The sequence below is a fragment of the Octopus sinensis genome, unplaced genomic scaffold (genome assembly GCF_006345805.1).
Source record: "Octopus sinensis unplaced genomic scaffold, ASM634580v1 Contig10558_ERROPOS1192469+, whole genome shotgun sequence".
In the NCBI taxonomy this organism is placed as follows: domain Eukaryota; kingdom Metazoa; phylum Mollusca; class Cephalopoda; order Octopoda; family Octopodidae; genus Octopus; species Octopus sinensis.
Genome location: NW_021832128.1, coordinates 138,196 through 154,181, shown reverse-complemented (window position 1 = coordinate 154,181; position 15,986 = coordinate 138,196). Strand labels below are relative to the sequence as shown.

The window sequence follows — 15,986 nt, the reverse complement described above, 5'->3', positions numbered from 1 at the left end:
AGCGCTGATTGAGATTGAAAACAAGACTTTAGCTTTAGGCGATGACATAATGACCACTTACGGGCTCTCCCCCCCCCCCCCACTGCAAAGCCTACCTCAAATGATCTCCCTTCTGAAATTGTTCGGGAAACATCTTAAGACATTACTGAACTATCTGCATATGTACAGATCAATGAGACACTCCTGCTACCTGACCAGAAGGACGCCTACGACACTATCGTTCAGCAAGTCCAGGGTCGTAAAGGTGGGACAGGCAAAGCATTCATAACTAGACTCATCCTTGCAAAAGTAAGGCGACAAAAGTGCATTGCAATAGCTGCGGCAACTTCAGGCATAGCTGCTACTCTGCTCCCTGGTGGTAGGACTGCACACTCTACGTTTAAGCTTCCCCTTAACCTTGCAAGTTCACCAACGCCTGTTTACAACATTTCAAAGACGTTGGACAACGGGCAATTGCTTGCACAATGCCGCCCTATCATTTGGGATGAATGCACAATGGTTCACAAGGGTGCCCTTGAGGCATTAGATAGAACTTTGTGAGACATAAAGGAAAGCCACGAACCAATGGTGGGAGTGTTACTGTCTTGCTATCTGGGGACTTTTGACAAAACTTGCCAGTGATTCCAAAAGGCACAAGGGCGGATGAAGTAATAGCGTGTCTTAAGTCTTCACCTGTATGGGGTCATTTTGTTACTTTAAAGTTAGAATCCAATATGAGAGCGTGCCTCCATGAGGACCCATTGTCAGAAAATTTTGCAAGGGACATTCTCCTTTTTGGTAATGGTGAAGTTCCAGAAGACGGAAATGAAGATGTTGACATAAGTAACGTTTGCACAATAGCCAATACTATCCAGAGTCTTCAACACCAGGTCTTCACAGGCCTAGAAGTCCACAATGGAGATTTAGATTAGCTTTGCCAAAGAGCCATTTTGGCTCCTAAAACATTGTGGTCAGGGCAATCAACAACAGCCTCTTACTGCGTTTGCCTGGGGACGTGACAGTCACTAGACACCATTCACAATCAGGACGAGGTAGTTGATTATCCCACTGAATTTTTGAATTCCTTGGAGCCTTCAGGTGTACCTCCACATATTCTTACTCTTAAACTAGGTAGCCCTGTTATGTTGATAAGGAATTTAAATCCATCGAGGTTGTGCAACGGTACACGCCTTGTTATCATAAAATTATTTCCCAATGTCATTGAAGCAATGATTATGACCGTCTGCGATAAAGGTCAAGACATCTTCATACTGCGAATTTCCCTTGTGCCTTTGGCTGCTGACTTATCATTCACATTCCGCAGAGAGCAGTTTCCAATTAGACTCAGTTATGTCATGTCCATTAATAAGTCCCAAGGGCAGTCGCTGTCTGTCGTTGGACTTTACTTAGCTGAACCATACTTTTCACACGGTCAACTGTACGCTGGCTACTCTAGAGTGAGTTGTAGGAACAGTTTACATGCCTTCATCTCCCAGGGGAAAACTAAAAATGTTGTTTATAAGCCCGTACAGGCGCCATATTTCAGTCCTACGTTATTGCTGTTATAATTTTTGTTGCTTTATTTTTCACTTGATTCTTGTTGTAATTACAGAGTTACTTAGGTGTTAGTCTTGCCATAAAACGTGAAAGGTGCTTAAGGGAGGGAGTGTTAATCACTTTATTATTTTCATAGACTTTTCGAACTAACGCACCCAAGCAACACCGGGTACGCCTGCTAGTATATATATTCATATATCTATATGGGACTTTTTATACGTATATGTATGTGAATACATATGTATGTATGTATGTATGTATGTATGTATGTATGTATGTATGTATGTATGTATGTATGTGTGTACGTGAGTGTATATGTGTGTGATTGTGTATGTATACATATCTGTATATCATCATCATCATCATCGTTTAACGTCCGCTTTCCATGCTAGCATGGGTTGGACGATTTTGACTGAGGGCTGGCAAGCCAGATGGCTGCAACAGGCTCCAATCTTGATCTGGCAGAGTTTCTACAGCTGGATGCCCTCCCTAAAACCAACCACTCCGAGAGTGTAGTGCGTGCTTTTTACGTGCCACCGGCATGGGGTCCAGTCAGGCGGCACTGGCAACGACCTCGCTCGAATCTTTTTATACATGCCACCGGCACAGGTGCCAGTAAAGCGACGTTGGTAACGATCATGCCCGAATGGTGCCCTTTTACGTGCCACGGGTGCGGAAGCCAGTTGGCTGCTCTGGTAACAATCACGCTCGGATGGTGCTTTTGGCACCCTACTAGCACAGGCATAAGTGCCAGTAAGGCAAACGCTGGTAACGATCATACTCGAATAGCCGCTCTGTCAACGATCACACTCGTATGGTGCTCTTTGCACCCCGCTAGCATGGATGCCAGTCAGAGTTTAGTGACCAAAGAAGGAAAAGGTATGCATAAGCGGGCTGGTTACGCTCCTGGCATAAGCCACTGGTCATGGTCTCATTTGGCTTGCCGGGTCTTCTTGAGCAAAGCATATTTCCAAAAGTCTCGGTCGCTAGTCATTTCCTTGGTGAGGCCTAATGTTCGATGGTCGTGCTTCACCACTTCATCCCAGGTCTTCCTGGGTCTACCTCTTACACAGCTTCCCTCAACCGCTAGGGTGTGGCACTTTTTCACGCAGGTATCCTCATCCATTCTTGCCACATGACCATACCAGCGCAGTCATCTCTCTTGCACACCACATCTAATGCTTCTTAGGTCCAACTTTTCTCTGACATCACACATCACACATCCATCTGATCATACTGGCTTCATTCCTTGTGCGCTTACGCATGTCCTCAGCAGTCACAGCCCATGTTTCACTGCCGTGTAGCATGGCTGTTCATACACATGCGTCATACAGTCTACCTTTTACTCTGAGTGAGAGGCCCTTTGTTGCCAGCAGAGGTAAGAGCTCTCTGAACTTTGCCCAGGCTATTCTTATTCTAGCAGCTACACTTTCAGCGCACCCTCCTTCACTACTAACTTGGTCACCTAGATAACGGAAGCTATCAACTACTAGTTTTTCTCCTTGGAATGTGGTGGAAGTTGGTCTCTGCGCATTTTCAGTGTTTATTGCTCCCAAGCATCTGCCACATACAAAAACTATCTTCCCAGTTAGCCTTCCTTTGATATTACTGCACCTTTTATGTGTCCATAGCTTACACTGGGTACATCTTATAGAGTTTCTACCTATGCCTCTACTACAGATTGAGCAGGGCCATCTACCTGAAGGGATTTGTGGTTTGCCTGCCTTCATACTTATTAGGACTTTGGTTTTAGCTAGGTTGATTTTAAGGCCCTTCGATTCTAATCCTTGTTTCCACACTTGAAACTTCTCCTCTAGTTCTGATAGTGACTCAGCAATTAGAGCAAGGTCATCAGCATATAGGAGCTCCCAGGGGCATCCTGTCTTGAATTCCTCCGTTATTGCCTGGAGGACTATGATAAATAGGAGGGGACTGAGGACTGAACCCTGGTGGTCCCCAACCTCTACCTTGAATTCTTCAGTGCACTCGTTGGCAACCCTTACCTTACTTACAGTGTCCCTGTACATGGCTTGCACAGCTCTCACTAACCATTCATCTATCCCTAGTTTCCTCATTGACCACCAGATAAGGGATCAGGGGACCTTGTCAAAGGCTTTCTCCATGTCAACGAAAGCCAGGTACAGAGGCTTATCTTTGGCTAGGTATTTCTCCTGCAGCTATCTCATCAGAAATATGGCATCAGTGGTGCTTTTCCCTGGCACGAAACCAAACTGCGTCTCATCCAAGTTGACTTTCTCCCTAATCAGTTGGGCTATGACCCTCTCCGTAACCTTCATTACCTGATCCAACAGCTTGATACCTCTGTAATTATTTGTATCTAGGGTGTCACCTTTACCTTTGTAGCAGTTGACTATTATGCTGCTACACCAGTCATTGGGTATGACTCCTTCGTGTATCACCTGGTTAATTATATGGGTGACTAGGCTATAGCTGATACTACCAGATATTTTGAGCATCTCTGCAGTAATTCCTGATGGGCCTGGGGCTTTCCCTGTCTTCATGCTTCTAATTGCTTTAACTATTAAGGAACTGTCAAATCAGATAGCTGGTCCCTCTGTTGGGTCGACATTCGGCAGACTCTCTTTATCTCATTCATTTTCTTTATTCAGCAACCTTTCATAGTGGCGTCTCCAAACCTCTCTCTTTGCATCCTCATTTAGCGCAAGTGAACCATCATCCACACGAACACATTTCTCTCCTACCACATCACGATTCTCTCTACACACTGTCTTGCAACACACACACACACATATATATATATATATGTATACAAATATATATATATGCATGTGTATGCGTGTGTATGTGTATATATATATGTATATGGGTGTTTGTATGTGCTTATTATATATAATGTTTGTGTATGTACATGAATGTATGTGTTATACCTATTATTTATATATATATATATATATATATATATATATATATATATATATATATATATCATATATATATATATATATATTGATATATAAAAAATATATAAATATATGCATTACACATATATTTAATGTTGTGTATGGAGAGGGTGCCATAGCTGAAAGAACCACTTGTGATTAGTATGCCAAGTTCAAAAATGGTTTGTGTTTGTGTCCTCTTCATTGTTTAGTAGTAATTGCAGAGACAGATAGAATGATGTTGTAAGAGAACAGAATTAGAGCTAGAGAGAATTGTAGGGTGTTGTCTCACAGCTGCTGACAGTAATTTTTATTACTCCTGCTGACCATTAAATTTAGTAGAGGTACTCCTTGTGATCATGATTCTAGCAGTCCTTTCCTTAACTAATTGAGTCGTCATGAGCTGTCACGAGCTGCCTCGTTCAGATGTCTACAAGTCACTAACTGATTTTGCTTGGGGTGTGCTTGCTTATATAAAGATCCAGAAGGATAGATATATCATTGAGAACAATAGATTTAGTTGGTGGTCTTGTTATCTCTATTCTAGCTTTAGGAGATTAGAAAGGGTCAAGTAGTGAAATCATTATTTTGGCCTAGCTAAAGGCATCTGGAAAATGTTAAACTGCTGTCAGAGAAAAACCATTGTTCCATCATGTGAACAGTTCTGTTGCAGTGTTAATTTAAATTTGGCTATGGTGGATCAAATCCACTTCATGCATGCAAGATTCACTACATATCCATATATATATATATATATATCCATATATTTATATATCTATATATATAAACCATATACATATATATCCATAATTATATATATATCCATTATATATATATAAAACCATATATAGATAAATATAGAAATATATCTATATATATAACCATATATATATGTATATATATATTATATATATATAATATATATATATATATATATATATATATATATATATATATATATATATATCCATATGGGTATATATGTATATATATATATATATATATATATATATATATATATATATATATATATATATATATATATATATATATATCCATATGTATATATCCATATATATATATATATGGATGCCCCACAAGCGGGACTACCAAATGATCAGAAAGACCACTTTTATGATACCCTTCTACAGGCTACTTCAAAGACTAGTGGCAAGGACCTCATCTTTGTGGGTGGAGATTTTAATGGGCATGTTGGGTGGGAATCAGGTATCTTCACTGGGGTACACGGTGACCATGGTATTGGCACCAGAAATGATGAGGGAACTAGACTACTGGAATTCTGTGATGCATGTAACCTTTTAATCTGCAACACTAACTTCAAGAAGCCTGACTGTCACCTTATAACCTATCAGTCAGGAGTCTCCGCTAGCCAAATAGACTTCATCCTCACCAGACAGCGGGATGCAGGGTCGCTCTTGAATACAAAGACCCTCCCAGGTGAAGAATGTATCCCTCAGCATAGACTAATCATCAGTGACTTTAAGCTTGAGGCCAGAAGGACTCTAAGAAACAAACCAATCCAGAAAAGAAGGATTTGGAAGCTAAAGACCCCTTCACATGGTCAGAGATTTAGGGACATACTCATCAAGAAATTTGATGAGAGGGAGGAGGAGCTTCAGACGTCAGACATAGAAGGTAGCTGGGAATTCCTACGGGACAGCTTGCTGAGTGCCACAGACCAAGTCTGTGGATGGTGCAAAGTCCCTTCCAGACCTAGAGTTACGTGGTGGTGGAATAGTGCAGTAGACAAAGCCATTAGTGCAAAGAGACAGGCCGGAAAGCCTGGAGGGAGGGGGGGTAGCAGGGAACTGTACCAGGTAGCCAAAAGGGGGGGCTGGGCGGCAGGTATACATAGCCAAAGATGTAGCAGAAGAAAGAAAGAAGAAGTTTGCCAATGTCCAGCGACGTGAGGACCAAAGAGCTGAGGTATTTCGGATTGCCAGACAGTGTGTCAGAGAAAATAGTGATGTTACAGGAGAGAAATGTGTCCGCATGGATGATGGGGCACTTGCTTTTACTGTTAGTGAAAAGAAAGAGGCTTGGAGAAGCCATTATGAAAGACTGCTGAATGAGGAGAATGAATGGGAGGAGGAGAGCCTGCCAAATGTTGACCCAGTAGAGGGACCAGCTATCCGAATAGACAGCTCCCTGTGTAGTTAAGCAATTAAGGATATGAAAACAGGTAAAGCCCCCCCCCCAGCCCATCTGGAATCACTGCTGGGATGCTTAAAACAGCTGGCTATGTGGGCTATGGCCTAGTCACCCGCATTGTAAACCAGGTAGTTCACAATGGAGTCATACCCAATGACTGGCGTAGCAGCACCATAGTCAACTGCTACAAGGGTAAGGGTGATGCTCTAGATAGAAATAATACAGGGGTATTAAACTGTTGGATCAGGTGATGAAGGTCATAGAGAGGGTCATAACCCATCTCATTAGGGAGAGAATTTGCTTAGATGAAATGCAGTTCGATTTTTTGCCGTGGGATAGAAGCACCACTGATGCTATATCCTGGTCCAACAACTGCAGGAGAAGTACCTAGCTAAAGATAAACCCCTCTACATAGCTTTTGTGGACTTGGAGAAAGCCTTTGACAGGGTTCCCCGTTCCCTTATCTGGTGTCGATGCAGAAACTGGAGATTGACGAATGGCTAATAAGGGCTGTACAGGCTCTATACAGAGAGGCTGTCAGCAAGGTTAGGATTGGCAACGAATATAGTGAAGAATTCCGGGTAGAAGTAGGTGTGCACCAAGGCTCAGCCCTCAGTCCCCTTTTATTCATCATAGTCCTCCAGGCAATAACAGAGGAATTCAAAACAGGATGCCCCTGGGAGCTCCTCTATGCTGATGACCTGGCTCTCATAGCAGAATCACCACCGGAACTAGAAAAGAAATTTCGGGTGTGGAAGCAAGGGTTAGAATCAAAGAGCCTTAGAGTAAATGTAGCAAAGACCAGAGTTATAGTAAGCAGAAAGGCAAACTCAGCACACACCCCCTCGGGCAGGTGGCCCTGCTCGATCTGTAGGAAAGGTGTAGGTAGAAACTCCATAAGATGCACCCAATGTAAGCTATGGATGCACAAGAGGTGCAGCAACATTAAAGGGAAATCAACAGATAAGATAGCTTTCATGTGCGGCAGATGCACAGGGACAATAGACACCACAGACACTCAGAAAACAGATTCCATCACACTCCAGGGAGAGAAACTAGAAGTAGTTGATAGTTTCCGCTACCTGGATGACCAAGTTAGTAGTAGAGGTGGATGCACAGAGAGTATCACCACTAGAATACGAATAGCCTGGGCAAAGTTCAGAAAGCTCCTACCCCTACTGGCGACAAAGGGTCTCTCCCTCAGAGCGAAAGGTAGATTGTATGATGCATGTGTGCGAACTGCCATGCTTCACGGTAGTGAAACATGGGCTGTGACTGCAGAGGACATGCGTAGACTTGAAAGAAATGAAGCTAGCATGATCCGCTGGATGTGTAATGTCAGTGTGCACGCACGACAGAGTGTAAGCACCCTGAGAGAAATGCTGGATATAAGAAGCATCAGATGTGGTGTGCAAGAGCGACGCTTGCAATGGTATAGTCATGTGCTGCGGATGGATGAGGAGAGATGTGTGAAGAAGTGCCACTCCCAAACAGTTGAAGGTATCAGGGGGAGAGGTAGACCCAGGAAGACATGGGATGAGGTAGTCAAGCATGACCTCAGAGTGTTGGGCCTCACTGAGGCAATGGCGAAGGACCGAGATCTCTGGAGATATGCTGTGACTGCAAAGACCCGGGCTGCTTCCTGCATCAGTTCTGCATAGCCCCTGCCCATTCAAAGTATCCTGGATCCCAGAACATCCCGCTGTGCTTGAGGAGACCTGTTGAGTCAAGTACATGAACATGAACGTCGAAATAAATATCAATGGAAATAGTAGTTGTGATGCCTGTGCCCGTGGCACATAAAAAGCACCATCCGAATGTGGCCGATGCCAGCCCCGCCCCGACTGGCTCCTGTGCCGGTGGCACATAAAAAGACCATCCGAACGTTGCCAGCTATGCTGGCTTCCGTGCCGCTGGCACGTTAAAAGCTCCAACCGATCGTGACCAATGCCGGACCCCCCCCCCAGCACCTGTGCAGGTGGCACGTAAAAAGTACCCACTACACTCGCGGAGTGGTTGGCGTTAGGAAGGGCATCCAGCCGTAGAAACTCTGCCAGATCAGACTGGAGCCTGGAGCAGCCTCTGGCTTCCCAGACCCCGGTCGAACCGTCCAACCGCGCGGAAAACGGACGTTAAACGATGGTGATGATGATGATGATGATGGATATATATATATATATATATATATATAGTTAATCCAAACCTGAAAACACAAAGAGAAAACACAACAACGCGAGGATGTGGAACAAGTATAGTGTTATTGGACGCTCAGGAAAGGAAAGAAAGAAGGAGGATTTAACGTTTTGAGCGGAGCTCTTTGTCAGAAACATAGGAAAAGGAAAGACCCAAGGAAGGGAAAACGGAGAAAAAAAAATCGCCAATGGTACACACGCGGTCACATTTTGAATGGGGGGGAGGTCAGATGATATAGTGACAACAGTGCAAGGGAGCAGAGTGGTGGGGTGAGTGGGGTCAGGAAGAGGGGGTGCAGAGGTGTGGGGAGGAGGGTTGGAATGGTTGGGTGAAGATGGGGTAGGGTGGGAAAGTCAGGGTAGGATGTGTGTGGGTCTGTGGTGTGTGCAGGGGGGAAGGTTGTGGTGGGTGCGAGATTGGATTGAGTTGGGGAGTGTGTAGGGGTGTGGGAGGGGAAGGATGTGAAGGGTTGAGGAGGTGGTGGAGTTTTTTGTTTTTTGTGTGTGTGAGGAACATTTGGAGTTGGTGGTTGAGATTAAGAATGAAGCAGAGAATGGGTTGGGTGAAGGGTGGAGGGCAGAGGGAGGAGAGGAGGAAGTAAGCCTGGGGAAGTTGGTGGTCAAGAGAGTGAAGGAGGGAGCAGGTGGAACGGATGGTGTCACGGATGAGGAGGCGGGACGTGCGGGCGAAGGTGGGTTCGATGAGGGTGGAGGAATAAGGGGGTGGCATGGAACTTCAAGAGGAAACCACTGGGTGTGATGTGCTGGCGGAGGCAACAGCTAAGAAAGGAGAGATGGCTAGAGTGGCGAGTTTTTTTAAAAAGTGAGAGAGTTTTTTTGCGGGTTGCAAGCATTGGGGGAGAAAGAGGCAAGAAAACGGCAAAGAAAGGATTGAAGGTGTTGGAGGAAGGAGTGCAAGTCAGGCATGGTGAAAAGGTGTGAATGGCTGTGTAGGTGTAAATGGTCGCGACACAAGTAGAAAAGGGGAAGTAGAAGAAGAAAGGTAAACAGAGGACGAGGAAAAGTAGAAGAGTCATGGACAAATTTTTTGATTTCCAATCACGATTACAGTGGCATACTCTGGATGAATGGTAACAGTAAACTGTAGGTGTAAAATTCAGGAATTGGTTATCCAAGTCAGTCAGAAGGCTGGGGTCCGTGTGAGCGTGCGGTATATAAAGTTAATTCAAACATGAAAACACAACAAGGCGATGACGTGGAACAAGTATAGTGTTATTGGACGCTCAGAAAAGGAAAGAAAGAAGGAGGATTTAACGTCTCGAGTGGAGCTCTTCGTCAGAAACATAGGAAAAGGAAAGATCCAAAGAAGGGAAGACGGAGGAAAAAAAATCACCAACGGTACACATGCGGTCACATTTTGAATATATATACATACATATATATATATATATATAATATATATATATATATATATATATATATATACATACATACATATATATATATATATACATACATATATATATATACATATATATATATAACAGGGTTGCGTTCTGGCACCGACGCTCTTCGGAATTTTCTTCTCCCTTGTCCTGTCCTATGCCTTCAGAACATCCGACGACGGAGTGTTCCTCCACACCAGGGCTGATGGTGGATTGTTCAATCTTGCGCACCTCAGAGCTAAGACCAAAGTCCGTCAGGTGCTGATCAGAGAGATCCTCTTTGCTGACGATGCCGCCCTAACATCACACAACCAGCCGGGTCTCCAGAGGCTGGTCAGCTCCCTGGCGGATGCCTACCAAGAGTTCGGCCTTACCATCGGCCTGAAAAAGACAGAGATCATGGGCCAGGACATCGGAGGGGTCCCCAGCATCAGTGTCGGCGACCACAGCTTGCAGGTGGTGAACGAGTTCACTTACCTGGGATCGACGGTCTCCAGCAGCCTGTCCCTCGAGCCGGAGCTGAACAGATGGATTGGGAAGGCTGCTGCTGCCATGGCTAAGCTCTCCAGGAGAGTGTGGGAAAACAACATGCTCACAATAACCACCAAGATCGCAGTGTACCGAGCCTGCGTGCTGAAGACCCTATTCTACGGCAGTGAGAGCTGGACAACATACACCCGGCAAGAATGCCGCCTCAGCGGCTTCCACATGCGGTGTCTTCGACGGATCCTAGGCATCTCCTGGAAGGACCGAGTACCAAACGGAGTCATCCTAGAACAGACTAATATGCCAAGCATGCATGCCCTCCTCGTGCGGAGACGACTGCGCTGGCTCAGACACGTCTGCCGCATGCAGGACGGTCGCATGCCTAAAGACATCCTGTACAGCGAACTCACCACAGGATCCCGACCTAAGGGATGTCCACAGCTACGATACAGGGATGTGTGCAAGCGCAACCTGAGGACTGCCAACATCTGTGTGGACATGTGGGAGGTAACAGCTGCTGACCGCTCTGCCTGGCGTCGGACAGTGAGGAAAGGCGTTTCCATGGCTGAGGAAAGGAGAGCACAGCTGTGGTCGGACAGGCGGGACAGGAGGAGGACAACTGCAGCAACACCCCACACGTACCCATCGATGTTCGTGTGCAGCAACTGTACCAGGGACTGCCACTCAGAATTGGACTGTTCAGTCACAGCAGACGCTGCTCATCATCAAAGTAGGCCCCACCCTTGGCGCGACCCATTGTCTATCAAGACAGACGGGAGGATATATATATATATATATATATATATAATATATATAATATGTGGATATATATATATATATATATATATATATATATATATTATATATATATATATAATATGTGACAATTATTCGGAAGCCAAGATAAAACTCTGAGTTTCGGATGCCGAGGTGGAAATCCACATCGCCAGTTAATTATATCCTCTGATGAGGCCTATGGTTCTTTTAACATATATGTATTATATTGTTTAAATGCCTACAACCCTAATATATTGATATCTATCGGCAATGTAAATTGGACTCACTTTTGACCATAGGCTGAAACAGCTGTAAGAAGTAGTTTATGGATTTCAATAATTTATAATATGACTTTTAAAATCTGTATTCATATTATATTATTTATTGATTTATATAATATTTAGTATGCTTTTGATGTTCTCATTTGTAAAATGAATAAATAATCTAGCACTATAATATCCGTAAGTTGATGAACAAACTGAATTTGTTTCTCCATTTTCTTATTTGTATTATATATATATATATATCCATATATGAGAAAAGGTAAGTTCAAAAAGAACAATTCAAACTTTTTGGGGGATCCAAAAAGAGAAAAAAGGTGATATTTGCGGAGATTCTTTATAGGTATAAGAATATACCATAAACAAGTATTAAAAAAATGGAGAGATGTTGAAACAGAGATTGATTTATTATAAAACTGATATATATATATATATATATATATATATATGTTGGTATGGTCATGTGGCGAGAGTACATGAGGATAGCTGTGTGAAAAAGTGCCACACCCTAGCAGTTGAGGGAACTTGTGGAAGAGCTAGATCCAAGAAGACCTGGGATGAGTGGTGAAGCATGACCATTGAACATTAGGACTCACTGAGGAAATGACTAGTGACCGAGACCTTTGGAAATATGCTGTGTGTGAGAAGACCCGGCAAGCCAAGTGAAAGGAGAGAGAGGGTGGAGAGGAGAGAGAGAGAGAGGAGAGGGAGAAGAGAGAGAGAGATAGAAAGTGGGCGGTTCGTTATGACTCAACCATAATTCAATACAATTTTGATTGGGTAATATTTCCGTACAAATTATTTGTTATTTTTATATACTGTATACACAACACGAAAATAATTTGTGGCTTGACATCAACATTGAAATAGGTGTGAAAAGTTGAGATTTAGAGAGAAAAAGAAAAAAATTCATTAGAAATCTCCATATGCCATGCTCACACACAAAATTATAGCTCTCCAATTGAAATTATGATCACCTTTATTTTGTAATTTGTGATGAGTGGATTTAAAATTTGATCTTAGATAAAATAAATAAATGAAATTCCTCAAGATTTGAAGATTTTACAAAAGTTAAAATTAATTTTTTTCAGAAATTGTGCAGAATAAATAAAACCCTTCAAAATTTGCGGATTTCAGTCATTTATCTTTCATAGACCCAATGACAAGAGTCATAAATGAAAATGATGCAAGGAAAAAAATATTTTCCAGATATTTAGCCTGTGGTTTAAAGGTAATCAGGTACCACCAGCAGATTGTTCAGTTGTTATCACATATTGACTCGACTGATCTCTTCACATCATGTCCGGCCTCTACCGTTGACCACATAGAAAAGAGGGAAACTTCCCTTGTTGCTCACCAACATGATGTTATCTTGTCCCTTCCAGTCTTCTTGTTCTGTCTCTCCCTCTCCTTTCTGGTCAATTACCCTTCTACCATGCACTGTCTCTCCCACTCCCTTCCGGTCAGTTACCCTTCCACCACATGCCCCTCTGATCTAAAGATCATTATTTCCCTGTTCTGTTTCCTAATTGTCCATCCACCTGGGGTGGGAAGTGATATCCCCTTTGAGATCTCCGTATGGTCACGGAGCCAACTCCTCCCACCCCTTTGGATGAGCTAAGCACCCTTCAAATATTCAGGATGTGACACAGCATTCCATCCACTGATACATTATTGGGAGTACTGCTTGCAGTTACCTTTCCTTCTTTCCAGTGTGTTGTGCACTGAGCGTTTAGGGGCTTCACCCACGCTTCATCTCCATCCTGCACAGATGTAACCTCTTCTACCTCTGGGTGCTTCGGCACCATGCTCGGGTGTCTCCATTTGTACCAGAATATGGCCCTTTGTGGGATCAACTCTTTGGCTTTCCCTATGTTGAGCAACATGTTGTACCAGAAGACTGCCTCCATGGGGGACATTCGTCCCCTCTCAGCCATGGCTTTAATTGTATGGTGTTTGTGCTCCACAATCCCGTTTCCACTTTGCTTGTATGCAGCTCTGAAGAAGTGTCATGTGCTTCACCTTTTAAGTATCTCTCTCAGCTGCTCTGAGTGAAAAACTGTTCTTTTACTTGTACTTGTACTTGTGATGGCGTTCACCCAGGGCAAGTTGAGCTGGCTTTTTCTCTGGTCCTGACGGCATCACGAACCATGGCAGCCCTGTGCGAGGTCACTGGAGATAGTGAACCATTCGTGGTTCCATCTGTGCAGACCGACCACCTGCGGACTTGAGAGTTCAGAGAGGTCCTCCTTTATCGTTGTTACCCAGGTCTTCAGCTGCCCGTCCGTGCGTTTACACCCGTGCGTTTGCACCAGTTGGGAAGTGGAGGTGGGAGGAGGACATCACGAATCAGCTCACTCTCTGGATGCCGGGCCGCATGACCGAACCACCTCAAGTGTCATTGTAGAAGCACCGATGGGAGGGGCCGGAGATTCAGGCGATGATGAAGACTGGCTGTAGGAACCCAATCAATGTGTCGGCAGTGAAGAATGTGGCGGAGACAGTCATTGTTGAACACCTCCAGCCTGCTGTCCATCAATAGCTCATCTTCCAAGAACACCACATTCAGCACTTCCATGACTTTGGCAGCAGTCTCCACCCTGGGTTCTCTCCACATTAGCCATTCGTCCCAGTCCACAGTCGACCATTGAAAGGTACACCTTTCCCCTATAGTGCGTCATGTCAATGGCTAGCCTCTTCTATCTTGGTTTGTATGTTCTTGGAGCAGGATCAATCGATTGGCACCTGTTGCATTTCCCCACTGTCCTCCAAATGCTCTCCCTGGTGACATCGGGGTTGACTGTCCTAACCAAAAACATCCTGTCAATCCCCATGTGGTGCATGTTGTGCAACCTCCTTAGTTCTGTGCTCGTCAGCTGACAAACCGCTGCTACCCTACTTGGAAATCCTCTGCTGTTTTCAATCAATGCTTTTTCACTTTGTTTAGAACGTCCGTCTTATTTTTTCCTGAGGTCACAAAAACCAAATGCAACTCCAAATTGAACTTGGCTGCTAGGTCACTTGGGATTCCCAGGTGATGCTTAATCACCATTTCTGTGGCATCTATTGTGCAAATTCTCTTCCAGTTGGTGATCACTGATTCCACCCACCCTCGCACAGTGGCAGAATCAGTCAGACCTCGATGGTCTGCAGTCCCCATTTCAGTGCTAGGTCGACACCCTTCAACACAGCATCCAGTTCTGCTACATTGATGTGGTTGCAGTTGTCCGTCTTCCTAAGCCATGCCACATCTTCCACCTCAACACCTCCTATTTCTAGCATGACTCCCAATGTTATGCTGCTCATGTCACACCACATGATCCCTTTCTTTGTGTCAGGCACATACCAGCTACTCTTCATTGGATCTTCTGCTCACACACTCTCCAAGACCTCTTACATCATTGCCATAGTCTTCTCTCCCACTTTATCACTCCAGTTCACTCCTTCTACTTGCCTTTTGACATAGCTGCATGCCATTTGGAGCCATCCTGCAAAGAGAGTAGTGACCCACTGGCTTCTCACACATTGAGAACAGCCCTCGCCTATTCATATCCTGATTTAGGTCCAGGATCATGTTTCCTCTGTGAAACACAATCCTACCCACTTTGTTTCTTTTAAGCCTGAGGTCCAATGCAGTACCTCTTTCTATAGCCTCTAGTGTTATTGTTGTCAGCTACGATTTCCTCAGCCAATCCCACATTCTCATCTACCAGGATATCATTGACATATGAGCTGGTAGCCTGCTTGACTTTGGCCTCTTTGGTCAAAACTGCCTTAAAGACCTTCGCCATGATCTTTGGTGCAAACTCAGTTAAACAGAAGATATTGAAATTAGTCATTACACATTTTGCTCCAGTTTAGACATCAGTTTTTGAAATTTGAAAATGATCAAGTCAGGTAGTACGTTCTGCCCCATGTACCTCACTAGTTGGTACTTCCACAACTTCTCTGAGCTGTGGATAGGCAGATAGGCCAGCTTGGGGTCAAGTGACAAAGAAACAAGGAAGGTATCGGGTGGTTGTGAGATGTACGAAAAGTAACAGCTAAATAACCCTTAGATCAGACAAAAAAAGATTTTCTGTTTTTGTTTTTTCATAGTCATATGAATTCCCATGTGAGAATACAAATTCACAAAACTTTTCTGAAAATTCCAAAAACTAGAAAAAGTTATAAGATGTGATACGGAGTACTTAAAGCAGAATTCCACCTGACTCT

The 15,986-nt window shown here is 43.9% G+C and overlaps 1 protein-coding gene across 1 annotated transcript; it reads left to right on the top strand.

Annotated features, from left to right (window-relative positions):
• The first annotated feature begins 713 nt into the window (after positions 1-713).
• LOC118761203 (ATP-dependent DNA helicase pif1-like) lies at positions 714-1,547 on the top strand. Its single transcript, XM_036498942.1, has 2 exons — positions 714-822; positions 1,111-1,547. The coding sequence occupies exons 1-2, from the start codon at positions 714-716 to the stop codon at positions 1,545-1,547; spliced, it is 546 nt and encodes a 181-aa protein (XP_036354835.1).
• Positions 1,548-15,986: the final 14,439 nt, after the last annotated feature.